The sequence below is a fragment of the Polyodon spathula genome, chromosome 14 (assembly GCF_017654505.1).
Source record: "Polyodon spathula isolate WHYD16114869_AA chromosome 14, ASM1765450v1, whole genome shotgun sequence".
Lineage (NCBI taxonomy): Eukaryota > Metazoa > Chordata > Actinopteri > Acipenseriformes > Polyodontidae > Polyodon > Polyodon spathula.
Window position 1 is genome coordinate 38,469,190 of NC_054547.1, and position 13,473 is coordinate 38,482,662.

General features: G+C 44.9%; 1 protein-coding gene across 5 annotated transcripts in view; it reads left to right on the top strand.

Moving 5' to 3' along the window:
* Positions 1–13,473, top strand: part of LOC121326918 — a 51,420-nt gene that overhangs the window by 18,741 nt on the left and 19,206 nt on the right. For 4 of the 5 annotated variants that reach the window (XR_005951510.1, XM_041270570.1, XM_041270569.1 and 1 more), the window contains exons 20-42: positions 117–208; positions 1,028–1,197; positions 1,414–1,573; positions 1,714–1,793; positions 2,167–2,347; positions 2,699–2,854; positions 4,723–4,856; positions 5,051–5,209; positions 5,344–5,524; positions 5,780–5,991; positions 6,524–6,712; positions 6,968–7,110; positions 7,684–7,846; positions 7,940–8,026; positions 8,325–8,459; positions 8,917–9,036; positions 9,255–9,347; positions 9,523–9,740; positions 10,130–10,323; positions 10,610–10,921; positions 11,246–11,475; positions 11,690–11,851; positions 11,957–13,084. Coding sequence is in view for 4 of the 5 variants with exons in the window: in XM_041270570.1 (XP_041126504.1) it covers positions 117–208; positions 1,028–1,197; positions 1,414–1,573; positions 1,714–1,793; positions 2,167–2,347; positions 2,699–2,854; positions 4,723–4,856; positions 5,051–5,209; positions 5,344–5,524; positions 5,780–5,991; positions 6,524–6,712; positions 6,968–7,110; positions 7,684–7,846; positions 7,940–8,026; positions 8,325–8,459; positions 8,917–9,036; positions 9,255–9,347; positions 9,523–9,740; positions 10,130–10,323; positions 10,610–10,921; positions 11,246–11,475; positions 11,690–11,851; positions 11,957–13,084 (4,699 nt within the window). In the remaining variant the exon portion in view is untranslated. The remainder of the gene's footprint in view (positions 1–116; positions 209–1,027; positions 1,198–1,413; positions 1,574–1,713; positions 1,794–2,166; positions 2,348–2,698; positions 2,855–4,722; positions 4,857–5,050; positions 5,210–5,343; positions 5,525–5,779; positions 5,992–6,523; positions 6,713–6,967; positions 7,111–7,683; positions 7,847–7,939; positions 8,027–8,324; positions 8,460–8,916; positions 9,037–9,254; positions 9,348–9,522; positions 9,741–10,129; positions 10,324–10,609; positions 10,922–11,245; positions 11,476–11,689; positions 11,852–11,956; positions 13,085–13,473) is intronic. The other variant, XM_041270571.1, reaches the window with a different exon arrangement.

The following is a 13,473-nucleotide window of genomic DNA, read 5'->3' on the forward strand; positions in this document are numbered from 1 at the left end:
TTTCCTTATAATATTAAGATGTATACCTTAAAAGTAGTGGTAGTGGTAATGATGCACTGTGCTTGTGATGGCTCGTCACTGTGGAACTTACCTCTCGGGTTTCCCTGCTGTTGTAGCTCCAGGCTGTTCTTGTTGAGTGCGGAGGGGAGAGAGGAGCTATCTGACCCTGCTGAGCGCACAGTAACAGCCTCCTGCACTGACCAAGAATGTGAGTATTTAAAAACAAACCCTGGGACATGACAATGAAGCTTTTTAGCTGTGCAGTAATATTGAGCTGCAACTGTTTAAATTAGCGTGACTGCCACTCAGAAAGCTGGTCTGTGTGTGTGTGTGTGTGTGTGTGTGTGTGTGTGTCTTTGTTTGCATGTGTTGTGTCATAACTGAGGCTCACAGACTTTTTGACAGCCTCAGGTACTTTTAAATTGCTGTCTAAATTATATGTCAAAATTCTACATCCAGCCCACTAAAGATTTGGTGTGTTCCTGACAGAAAAGCAAATATCTGTGTTGCATTTAGAGAGTTTTTAAAAATGCTAAAATCTGGTAGATTTGTTTCTCATGTAATGGCGTATGTAGTGTAAAACGTGTGCATCTAAGTGTGCCTGTCCCTGTCTAGTGTTCAGTAGTTCAGGGCAAACCCACCAACACAATAATTTAGATAAACACATTTTTTGAAGAGGTATGCAGAGAAAATGAACATAGAACAATAATTTGGCATAACACCTGCTTGGATCAAAGATCCCCTTCCTGGCTGTAGGACCCCATTGAACTACCCTTAGAAATTTACAGTAGGAGATGGGTGGTGGGTGGGTTGCGGAAGAACCAATGCAAAAGGAAGGGTGAGTACACAGGTTAAGTATGATAGCGGTAATTATTCAATTTGGATTCGTTAGATGATATGATTCAATTAGATGTAATGATAATTGTGTGGGGGTTTGTCCATCATCCCGAACCCAAGCTGTAAACGTTAATTTGTACAGGACATAGAGGCTCACACTGGATAACTGAATGCTGTTTCTTGGTTTCAGTGTCTATGCTGATTGGCTGGCAGTTGTGTTGCGAAGCTTCGTACCCCACTGGCACCTCCGCTGGGCCCCGCCCTCTGCCTGGTCCTATGTCGGTGTCTGTCAGGCTGAAGAAGCTGGACAGAGCTCTGCAGCAGTACCTATTTGAAGCTGCTTACTCCTTTGTGTCCAAGGTAATGTAGATATCAGTACAGGTCAAACAGCACTCTTCAAGTTCTGGCTATGTGTAGCTAAGCTAGGAGGCAGGGAACAAGTAGCAGTTTTACCTGCTCTTAAACAACAGCTGATATTCCTAGCCGAACGTGTTCCCTGGATCATTACCCTTGTGTTATTATTAGGTGTTCATCTGAAACTTCCCTCATGCATCTATTGTATATAAACTCTTCCAGAAGGGCTCCCAAATTCCCAGTGAAGCTGCCCTCCATCTCTTTATGGGCACCCCCAAATCTGACGTCAACAGGGACCTGGCCATTGACGTCCTCTTCCATCACGCACAGAGAAGGCTTTCTGTCAAGCTTGTCCACCCCAAGAAGAACGTTCTTATTGAAGGTAACGTTTAAAAAAAAATATGATGTTCTTTCAATAGCATGATAAGCTTCTATTTAGCATTCAGTTTGATTTGTATGTAATGGAGAATTGACATACAGTAAAAATAAAAAATAAAATCATAAACTTAATTCTCTCCTAAGGAAAAATTGATGTAGCCAAATCAATGCGCAGCGGTAAATTGGAGCTTCTGCTTGACGACACAGATCTCTACTACATCAAGGTAGGGCTTTTGAAATCCTCAGCATCATTAGCTAATCAAAGCACTGCATTTCCTTCACCTTATATTATCTTTCTGTATTTATGTATACAGGTGTCATGATATGAAAGTAAGTGGAGGCATTACCAGTGGTGTTGTAACATTTAAAAAAGCACAGCAATGTGTGACAAAACATGATGAAATCATGGCAAAAAATAGACATACAGCCCAGAGAGGTGCGGTAAAGAATATAAAAAACACAGCAAATGGTTATCTTTAGTAAATACAGGTTATAGCCCAGGGAAAACTGCAGATTTGTATTAGAGGTGTCTATGACATGAAGTGATCGTTTAACACTGTGAAAGAGTTTGTAGTTTTCAGTGTTTGGTGTTTGCAGGGACGGACTGACTTGCAGACAGTAGCTGGAGAGCAGAGGTACCTGTCCCAGCTAGAAGCGAAAGTGACAAAGCAAGGCAACCCCATCGTTCTGTCAGGCAATGCCACCAAACTGCTGGGGAAGAAGATGAAGGTCTCTGTGGCACTGACAAATGTGCTCAAAGACACAGCTTCAGTCTTAGGTTAATAATAATAATAATAATATAATAATAATAATAATAATAATAATAATAATAATAATAATAATTTAAAATAAGGCAACTAAGAAACAGAAGAATATTATGGTATTATGAAAGAAGGCACTTCTTTATTGCAGCGTTTATTACACATATATTAACACATTGAAAATAAATTAAATGTATAATCAGTGCGCTTGCTAAAAAAAGTTACCTTATCTATGTACTAAATATAACTATACAGCTGTTGCAGCGACTGAGCCACATTTTCCGTGTTAAAAAATGATATGCCTTCATGGCTTTATAAAAACCCTGATGTTTTATCATCCTCTCTCTCTGTTTTTTTCCTGCCGCCAGTTTTGTTTGAGCAGAAGGTGGATGAGTGGCAGAGACAGTACTCCCTGGAGGCCGAGGCGATCCTCCCAGGTCTGTTTGGGACCCATGCCGTCGGCATGCTGCAGCAGAAAGGCCCCATCTGGACCACCGCACTGAGGCTGCGATATGGCCTGCTCGGTAAGCCCTGCAACAAGTCTTTGCCAGCGGAATTGGGGTTTGTGATCCTTGCCTCATGTGCACTGCTGTCTTTGAGCTTCAGCTGCAATCACTCAGCACTAGATTCTTTCAGCGAGGGGTTGTTTGATTCTGTGTGCTGTAATGAGAGGGTGCTAGATTCTTTCAGCGAGGGGTTGTTTGATTCTGTGTGCTGTAATGAGAGGGTGCTAGATTCTTTCAGCGAGGGGTTGTTTGATTCTGTGTGCTGTAATGAGAGGGTGCTAGATTCTTTAGCGAGGGGTTGTTTGATTCTGTGTGCTGTAATGAGAGGGTGCTAGATTCTTTCAGCGAGGGGTTGTTTGATTCTGTGTGCTGTAATGAGAGGGTGCTAGATTCTTTCAGCGAGGGGTTGTTTGATTCTGTGTGCTGTAATGAGAGGGTGCTAGATTCTTTCAGCGAGGGGTTGTTTGATTCTGTGTGCTGTAATGAGAGGGTGCTAGATTCTTTCAGCGAGGGGTTGTTTGATTCTCTGAGCTATTGTGCTGTCATGAGAAGGCAAAGACTTTTTTTTTATTTAGTAAGGTGAGCACTATGATGCTTTAATCATGACACATTCAATAATATTGCCTGATTGTAATTTAATTTTTAATCGTAAATAACATTGTTTCATGCCCCATTATACTTTGATAGTAAACGAGAAGGCATTTTCAACACAATTTAAAAAGGGGGAGTGGAAAACCCAAGCCATTATTACTTAAAAGGTCAAACTGAAAGGTATAGTATGTACAGCAATGTAGGGCCATTTTGAGAGAGGAATACAAATAAAAAAAAAAAACACTAAGAAACCTCAGCTCTGTCTTGCAATCTTAAGCTTTACTCCATTGAAATGTTTTACTCTTCATTTCCTTTTTCCTTTTACACAAGCTTCAAAAATGAGGCCCTAGAGCAGACTAGACCCTGACAAGTGTTGCCATTTGAGCTCCCTTCACAAAGCTCTGCCTTTACTCTATGCTTCAGCTGAAGCCCTGCGGCCGGGCCACTTCTAAACAGGGGTTGCCATTGTGTTGGATTGTGGGGGTTGCTGTCCCTTGAGGACTTGACTGATGCCACTAAGAGGTGAAAGGACTGGTGCATTCACCAGCCTAGCTAGCCTCTTTGTGAATGAATTACCTGTGAGGGGATCATCATGGTTTTGCAGGCCAGTTCAGATTGGTACAAGAATGATACAGGCTGCTTAAGGGAGAATTATGTAGTCAATGGGCTTGTATATTAGTAAAGTACAGCAGACAGGCTGGGCTTCATGTTGGGTTCATGCCAGAATAGTTTCTATAAGAGGAGGAAGTGTGTTACAGCTGACTGACAGAGTAAACCGACACAGGACTCTTTCTAGTTCCTAATCCCAACGAGGGAAGAGGTCCCACTCTACAGAGTGCAGCCTGGAGTTTGTTTTCTTAGCAATTGAAATACGATGGTTCAGTTCTGGTTTCCTGCAGTAAACTTGTGTAGCACTTCTGTGTATCCCAACGCCTGAAACATCAGGAGAGCAGGAGCTCTTCTTGTGTGTCTTCGTTTCATTTAAATATCAATCATTTAATTTTTTTTTTTTATCTGGCCAAACAACAACACTTGTATATCAAAGATCAGGGGTTAATCAGGGACATTTAGCCCTTCGCGGGTGGTGTCTGCAGTGAGTATGAAAGTAACATTATTATAACTTAGAAAAGTTTAGTGTAATAAAGCATAGTGAAAGCATGGTAAAGCACAGGTAAGCATTGCGAGGTAATATGTGTTGCTATTGCAATGATACAGTATCAGAACATGGCTATTAACGTGTCCTGTTCTCCCAGGACAGTGCTGTGTTTGAGAGGGTCTTTGTTGCATTTGTGCAGGTGATGCAAGGAGTCTTCATCATGAGTGCAACATCGCTCAGAAACTCAGGAGGGACGGTGGCTTGGAGGACACATACCGACTGGAGGCAGAGCACGAGCTGTACTGCTCTCACATCACTGCATACAACCACAAGGTGACGGGTTCAGGGAGCTTCTCAAACCTCTCCTGTGATTCTCTTTTGAAATGTGCCATCCTCCACAGGACTGATGTCTTTCATTTTAATTTACCAGAAAAGTGTTAACATACTGAAGGTATTCTGTGGTGTTTTTTTACTGGGTAGTTTGTTTGTTTTACTGGGTAGTATGTTTATTTTACTGCCCTGTGCAGGTCAAGCTGAAGCACGAGGAGAGTGCAGCTCACACCGAGTCCACTCTGCATGTGAGCTATGGGAAGCACTGGGATGAGATCAACAACAAGAGGCGACTGCTCCTCAGCCAGACCTTCAAGAACCGCTCCAAGCCTGCGCTCACTAACTACTTCATGGAGGTACTTGTCACTTCCAGCGCAAAGCATTCAAACAAACACGTGATCATTTTATCCACACTCAGAGTTTAGTCCAGGGCACTGTGCTTTGCCAGCAAAGCCCTGAGCTGTGACTGACTTGCCCTTGTTCCCTGCAGTTCAGCCTGCAGTTACCTGAGCGGCAGGTGAGCTACAGGACGCAGCTGCAGCACACCCACCTGCAGCAGGGCCACCTGGAGAGCAGTACCCACCTCAAGGTGCACTACAACGACAAGATGCCCTTCGTGGCCGGGCTGCACTGGAGAGACAGCTCCAAACCCCTGCTCAGGAAATGGGAAGGTAATGGTCTGCACCAAATAGCAGGTCATGCAGACAATTTTATATTTTTGACCCGCAAATAGTAGCTGTTTTATCTGTAGGTTGTCTCGAAAGGGTTTACTCAGTCGTGTGTAGCTGAACATGTCCAGATATCCTCAAATCACTTTTGAATGTACCACAGACAGCTAATCAGAGGGTGGGGTTGAGAATTCAGTTGGATGCTTGTCTTTCGTTGGTGGGAAGCAGTGTATTGAAGGTCTTTGCATTTGTTGGCAGGCTCCTTGAACATGGACACGCCATGGCTGTATTTGTACGCAGCCCACAGGCTGAACCAGCCCCAGCGGCACACATATCAGACCAGTTCTGAGCTCACCGCAGGCAAGGCCGTGTCCATCAAGAACCTGGTGATGGAGACCTTCTATAAGGACAAAGGCAAGGAGAAAGAGGGCCGGATCCATGTGTACACCCCGACCGCCACCTATCTCAAGGTACTAGTGCCGTCACTTACAGGATAGAACACTACCCTGTATTTCAACAGTGCAAAGAATGGCAGAGCTTAATGCTGTCACCCTAAAAAGTCATAAACTTGAGTGGATGATATTAAGAGTCAAAACCCCTGGGAGATATATGAATGTAAAAGTTGCAGCATTTTGATTCAGTGCTGTACATCAAATGCTGGGTTACATCCCTTGTATAATGCAAAAACGTCACAGAACACTATATAGAAAACCCAAGTATACTGCACAGCTTGCAATAAACAACCTGAACACACGGCATACAGGAATTCTCTAAAAATGTAGGAAAGAAAAAATAATAATAAATCATGGATCGATGTTTACTTTAATCAATATGAATTCAACATGAAATCATATTGCTGATTACAGAGTGTTCCACATAACACCATTGTGTGCAGAATCATGTTGTGCTGTATCATTGCATGCTGTATCATTGCATGCTATATCATTGTATGCTGTATAATTGTATGTTGTTTTCTAAGGGTAGCACTGTTTAATGTTCCAGGTGTCCACATCCTTTCACGTTGGGGCAAGTGTCTTCCGGAGTGCTAGTGAAGTGACCTCTCTGTGGAACCAGCTGCTGAAAAATGAAATCTACCTGGATAACAGTGCCAAGAGCAGGTCCCTTCTGTTCAAGCTGAAGAACCCCAAGCAAGAGTTCAACATCACAGCAGCGCTGATGGTGCAGGAGGAGGTGAGAGGATCCATGTTTAAATCTGTTTCTCATTAGGACCTGAGTCACAGCTCCTACCAACCGGTGAGAGCTTTCCAGCAGAACTGGAGCGAGCCTAGCCATTCATTCAGTCACAGCCTTGGTCAGGCAGTGAAATAAGGAGGGAGCATTTTTCTTTTTGTAATACCTGAAGTTCGGTTCGTAATCCTGAAGAGTCTGGATTATTTGCACATTAACAGAGCCGTGCCCTGTGGCTGGGGTTTGATTTTCCTCTAGAAACTGAAGAAGAGGAACGTGACGCTGAGGATGGTGCTCGCAGATCACAAGAGCCCCCCTGCAGTGCTGCATCTGCTGGGCCAGGTCGAGGAACTGCGCAGAGAGAAGACGCTCTACCAGAAACGAGGAACACTGCACTTCAGGTTCCGTTACATTGAGAGGGGCACTGATGTTCAATCTGCACAGTGTTCACTGAGAGGGGCACCGGTATTCAATCTGCATATTGTTCATTGAGAGGGGCACCGGTATTCAATCTGCACAGTGTTCATTGAGAGGGGCACTGGTATTCAATCTGCACAGTGTTCATTGAGAGGGGCACCGGTATTCAATCTGCACAGTGTTCATTGAGAGGGGCACCGGTATTCAATCTGCACAGTGGGGTCTGCTATTATGAGACAGAGCAGTTAAAGTGCAGTTATTCTGTCAAATGAAAGAAATACTAACGACACTGAGAATGGTTTCTAGTCGAAACGTTTGTCATTGACTTATTAAGTTTCTTTTATTGTTCTTAAATGTAGAACTATTGAGTGTTAAATAGTTATAAGAGACAAGTGGGGCAGGGTGGCAACAGGGCTTACTTTATTGGCTTTTGATATAAAATATGATGGCTACCTGCAAATACTGCTGACAGCAATACAAAGCAAACTTATGGGACAGCTCTAAGCTTTTACTACAGTTTTACTATCTGATCTTTTTTTAATGTTTTTTTTTTGCAGGCATCCATTTAAGCTCCTGATCCCCCAGAACATTGTCCTTCACGAGACCTTCACTGTGGACACGGAGAGGAAGCACTATGTGTTGGAGACCAGGGCAGTGTTGGACGAGAATGAAGAGACAGTTCAGACACTCACACTCGGTTATCAGCCTGAAAACCCTTATGTGAGTTTCTCCTGTGTGAAACACTACTGGACTGCGTCTTCCGGTTCACTTCACAAAGATCTCACTGATAGCCTGATGCCTCTCTTTTCACAGGTGTGCGCTGGCCTGGTTCACCCTTACAGTGCTGAGATAGTGCCAAAGAATACCGAAGTGTGCATCAGAACCAAGACTGATCAGAATGTGAGTAGATATAATGCAACGTTCCATTGGAAGTCATGCAAGGTCCATTATGTACATTGTTCATGACTCTTGATTTCCTTAACATCAGTAGCTTTGCACTATAGTTGTTTTCTTTTTGCATGTTGCCCTTCAATGTGATATTTAACAGATTTAGAAACAGGTATAAATCAATATTTAAGTTGGATCATACAACTGTACTATTCAATTTGCTTGTATTTTTGTGTTGTGGTTTGCTGCCACTTTAGCCTCAATGACCCTGGTAAAATCCATGTATCAGAATGTTGGTTTGTGTTTGCAGAGCCTATATGAAGCTGAAGCCACAGTGAGAATCAATAAGAAGGACAGCCTGAGTGTCCTGGGCAGGTACCAGAACAGATCCTCCAAGACAGAGATTTGGCATGGGGTGCAGCTCAACATGACTCACCTGTTCCAGGTACGCTGAGCTGCCCATCACATATCAATGGGGTGCAGCTCAACATGACTCACCTGTTCCAGGTACGCTGAGCTGCCCATCACATATCAATGGGGTGCAGCTCAACATGACTCACCTGTTCCAGGTACGCTGAGCTGCCCATCACATATCAATGGGGTGCAGCTCAACATGACTCACCTGTTCCAGATACGCTGAGCTGCCCATTACATATCAGTCCTGGTTCGAAACCCTGGAGGACTGAACACGAACTGCATAGCTGTAACTGTTATAATATAGATGTAACTGAAGATATATAGAACACTTTGTTTCCTATCACTTAAGGGCTACAGTTTGTTTAGTAAATGCTTAATCGATGCATACTGTACTGACAAAAGTTCTAATACTATTTTTGTCTTGATTGTCGACATGGTAACCTTGATACACAGTAACCTCATAACTGTTGTTTTCTCCTTCACAGTTAAAATCCTCCCAGGCTTTGAGCCTCAAGAGCGAGCTGTTTTCAAAACCCACTAAGACCGACTGGTTCAGCTATGGAGTCACTGGAAAAGCTATTGTCAATAAACATGATGTGTCTCAGGTGAGAATGGATAAGACTATTGCTATTGGGCTCTTCCGATCAGCTCCATCAGCTGACCTATAGTTCACATTGCAATTCTGTTCATTTAGAGTTACAAGAGCAATATACATATTTAGATATTTTATCTTTCATTTTTTGATGAGACGGGATAGTGTGATTGTGTGACATTAAGATATAAATACACTGAATCGATAATGATGTCCTTTTCCCATAAACAGTTTAACATCCAGCTGAATGGCTCGTCAAATGAAGTTGGCCTCTATTCATTGTTCAGTCACCCCTATCAGTCCAAAATCCCTCACGCCCTCCAGGTAGGTGTGTTACATTGCACAGTATTGTTTGTAGTCATTGTTGTTTGTAATCCCTTTCACTCTCTCCCCATGTCCCATCAGAAACCCTATGGAATCTTGTAATATTATACACTGCAGTGTGCTACTGGAAACTACAGTGTTTCTGTATATAGATCTTCTGCCTCTGTGTGTGCAGGCCTATGCCAGAGTGAAGCTCTATGGGGAGAGCAATGCCAACGGCTCCCTTTACCTTCAGAGCAATGGCAAAGACACAGCCATGCTGGAAGTGGATCTCATGAATGAAAGCAAGAAAAACCTGAGGCTGATTGGAGCCAAGGTGCACCTTCATCAGACGCTGCTCCCCCGATTTGAGGATGTGTATTTACAGCTAACTGGGGAGGCATCTGCTTCAAGGTGAAAACGAAATAATCCTCTGGATCTTCTTCATTCAGGATTGTTTGTTTCTTTAGGAGAGTTGGATTTAGCTATGAGAATCAACAACTTTGTTAAGCAACTAATTGCTTTATAAATTGTGCAGTCAAGTTACAATAGCATCCTTCAGAAACAAGACATGTTGTTGCATCATAATCTGAAATTCATTATATTAATAGAAATTGCATTTCTCAATGCCTTCATGTAGATTAAATGCCTAAAGGTCTACTGAACTTGTAGAAATGGTTCTGGGTTATTTAAAGTCCTAGCTCTTGTAGACATTGCAATCTGAGTTTTCCAGTCTGTGTGGTGATATATGATGTGCATTACATGATGAGCAGACCTGCATTCTTGTATTGGCTACATTACAGGGTGTCCTTGCTGTCCAGTGTCCAGCTGGGTGACCAAGCTCTCCAGGTGGATCTCTCCGGGTTCAAGGACCAGAGAGCAGGACTAAGCGCGTCGGTCAGTGGCAGGGTCCAGCACAACATGGAAAGCCTGCCATTGCTGCCCCCTGTCCTGGGGCTGGACGGATCATTGAAACACCAAGACAACCTCAGCGAAGGTGAGAATCAACCAAGATACTTACATTTAATGACAAGAAGCTCTGGCTGGAGTGTGTCTCTTCCTTTTGAAAACTAGATGTAATTTGACGCAGTAAACTGTTTAGTCCAAATTCGTATAGCGGAGCCAGATGCCACTGCCCATATAGAGGTTTAGATCTGGACGGACAAGACATTCTACATTTAGTGGTGCTGGTGTTGCATGTCATCACTAAAGGGGGTGCTTTCTTCAAGTCTTGATCTTGTTAGGCCTAATGTGATTTACCCAGCACATCTTCTTTATTGCAGGTGACCTGACTGTCAAAGTGAGCGATGCCCTGTATGAAGTGAAGCTGTGGAACCGCAATGTGTTTGTGGGTGGCGCCCTGCAGTGTGACATCTCCACCTCTCTCACGCAGAACGGCAGTGCGTGGGGGCCGGCGCGAGCCAAGGTGGAGGGGAGGCTGGGGCAAGGGCAGGTGGTGGGCTGGAGCGATGGCAGGCTGTGTGTCCAGGCTGAATCCAGAGGCTTGTGTCTCAACCTCTCCAGCAGTCTGCAGCCAGAGCACACCGGGGTCAAGGCAGAGCTCACACACTCCGTCCCCGAGTTCAGCGTGGCCGGTACTACCATCACTGCTCTTACTTTGAGATTTTCAAGGGATGAGTTTTGATCCCGCACTGGCCTGACATCTCCATCTATCCACAGGGCAGGGATTGTACAATAAGCAGTGAGAAGTGAAGGCAGGCTAATTTGCAGTGTGTTTAATCAGTATTTAAACAAGTTTGTAGTTTTAGTTTTAGTATTAGTTGTTGGTAGAAGCATGGTTTAGCTTTCATTTTAGTATTTGTGAACAAGTCAACATAATGTATGATATTGCCAATGATGCCTGTTTATCTTGTTCAGCACATATGTTTTTAACAGCAGTTTGTGTACTCTACCCGCAGGCCTCCCCTCAGAGGGCACTCTGTCAGTCAACTACGATCAGGGGGCCCTCAATCGCTCCGGGGCAGTGGAGCTGAGGGCAGGAGGGCGCAGTCTGGTGGCTCGGGTGGAGGTGGGGAGGATGTCGGTCGTGTCCCCTAGATGGCAGCTTCTCTCCAGCCTGAACCACGACAGCGAGGGGCTAAGGAGACAGGGCTTACCCCACTCTGCACAGGGAACCGGCTACTATCAGGTACAGACACTGTACAGAGCACTGCTTGACGTTTACCGTGAAAGCAAATCAAACACCTAGCAATCCAAGTCAGTTGAATGCGCTGTGGCATTTGTTTAACTGGCTTATGTGTGTTTTGCATGCTAGATAATGCTCTGTGACATTTCAAGGATTGTTAGTGAGTGGACGGACGTATTAAGATCGGTTCTGATCTGATCCTTTTCTTTTCCCCTAGAACGGGGCTGCTGGCCTCCTGGCTGGACTCTCTGTGAGTGTGGAGAAGCAGCACTTCAACCTGGAGTTGGAGAAGAGGAGCAACGACAGTGCAGCACAGATCGCTGTATCCCTGAGCCACCACATGGGGGCAATATCTCAGGTCATACCCACAGCTCTGCAGGTGAGGAGGACATCCTAAGGATAAGTCTAGAACAAGAACAAAGCAGAAAGGCAACCACTTATTGTTGCGTATCCCTTTTCACCAACACCTGCTTTTGTCTTCCAGCGCTTGCAGGTGAACTGCTCTGGAGAGGCGACGGCAGACAGCCTGGCTGCTCATTGCTCTGGAGCCACAGCCAGCAGGCCCCTTGAGGTACGAGCTTCCTTCTTAAAGAGACCCCATGGACTCTGCAGCAACCTAGAACTGCATTACCAGCGAGACTCACTCAGGCTAGAGGGCTGCTACAACAGCAAAAACAAAAGTGACCTGGCAGCCAGTCTGGTTCACACCTCCAGGTATTTACAGTCATTAAACATCCCCACGGACTCACGCCTTACGGCATTTCTGAAACAAAAGCCAGACAGGTGCGTGGCAGTCTTCAATCTGTCAGCAGGGAACTCTGGACTCTTTACCACTGGAGAATTGTTAGTCAAGCCCAGTTACAAGTGGCGCTGGCTTGTCTCTCACTCAGCCCTGAGTAGCTCTGTCCCCCAGGAGACTGCAGAGTTCTGGGGCTTTGTCAGGCCAGAGCGGTGTAATTTCTTTGCCGATATCAGGGCCTCTTGTAGCAAGGCAGCTGCCACTTTAAACGTCAGAACTAAGTGCAGAAACTCACGTAGCGTTCACGTAAAATGGGCTCACATTACCGAAAGAACCCAAAAAAAACCTAAACGGTTTTCTATCACACTAGATGCGGAGGCCAAGAAAAATATGTACACAGGTATTGTAGGGGTTGAGAACAAGCAGGATTCCCTGAGTAGCAGTGCCTCTTTCATAATGGTGAAGAACAAAGCTGTCTTAAACTGGACTTTGCTGCACAAGTGGAAAGCACTGGAGAGACTGTCTGTTCCTAGGAGTGCTAGCCTGGGGGGCTCAGTGAAAGTGAGCAACACCTCGCTGGAGGCAGGGATTCAGGCTGCCCTGAACGGGAGGCCAGTCCATGTGGACATGGTGTCTGTCTGGGGAAAGCGGGCCACAGTCAGGGTGGTGTTCCACCATGCCCTGCCCCTGTGGAGCAAGGCAGGGATACCAGAGGACAGACAGCTGACCATGGCAGCCACGTTTGGACACGGAGATGACCTGAGGCTGGACGTGGTCAGCGCACCCTGTAATGTCTCTGTTCGGGGGTCACTGAGCAGGGGGCTCATGAAGAAGTGGAGCCTGACGGTCCTCAAGCAGTGCCCCTCCTTCCAGGTAGAACTGAAACATGGGCAGAGTGGACTCTCCTGGGCATGTTTCACTGCTGCTTCCGCTAGCTCTGCTCCTTCAAGGTTGCCAGCTTCATCACACTTAGGCAGTAGTGCAGCAATGCATGGTAGCTTTGCCGTCAGCCAAAGCAAATGATCTCCAATTTATATTGGAATATATGGAAATACAAGCAAATCTCTGCCTAAATAGTTATTTTTTCAAAAATCCAACCCCTATTGCTTTTGTTAAATGTGTAGGCAACAGAATGAATGTCAGTGGTGTGACACAGTATAGTTGAGCATTTGAATGAGTTGTGATGGTAATGTAATAGTTTTGTTTTTGTCAAAAAGCCACAATGGTGGTGTTGGGTCTGCATAAGTTCTTTCCTTTCTTCT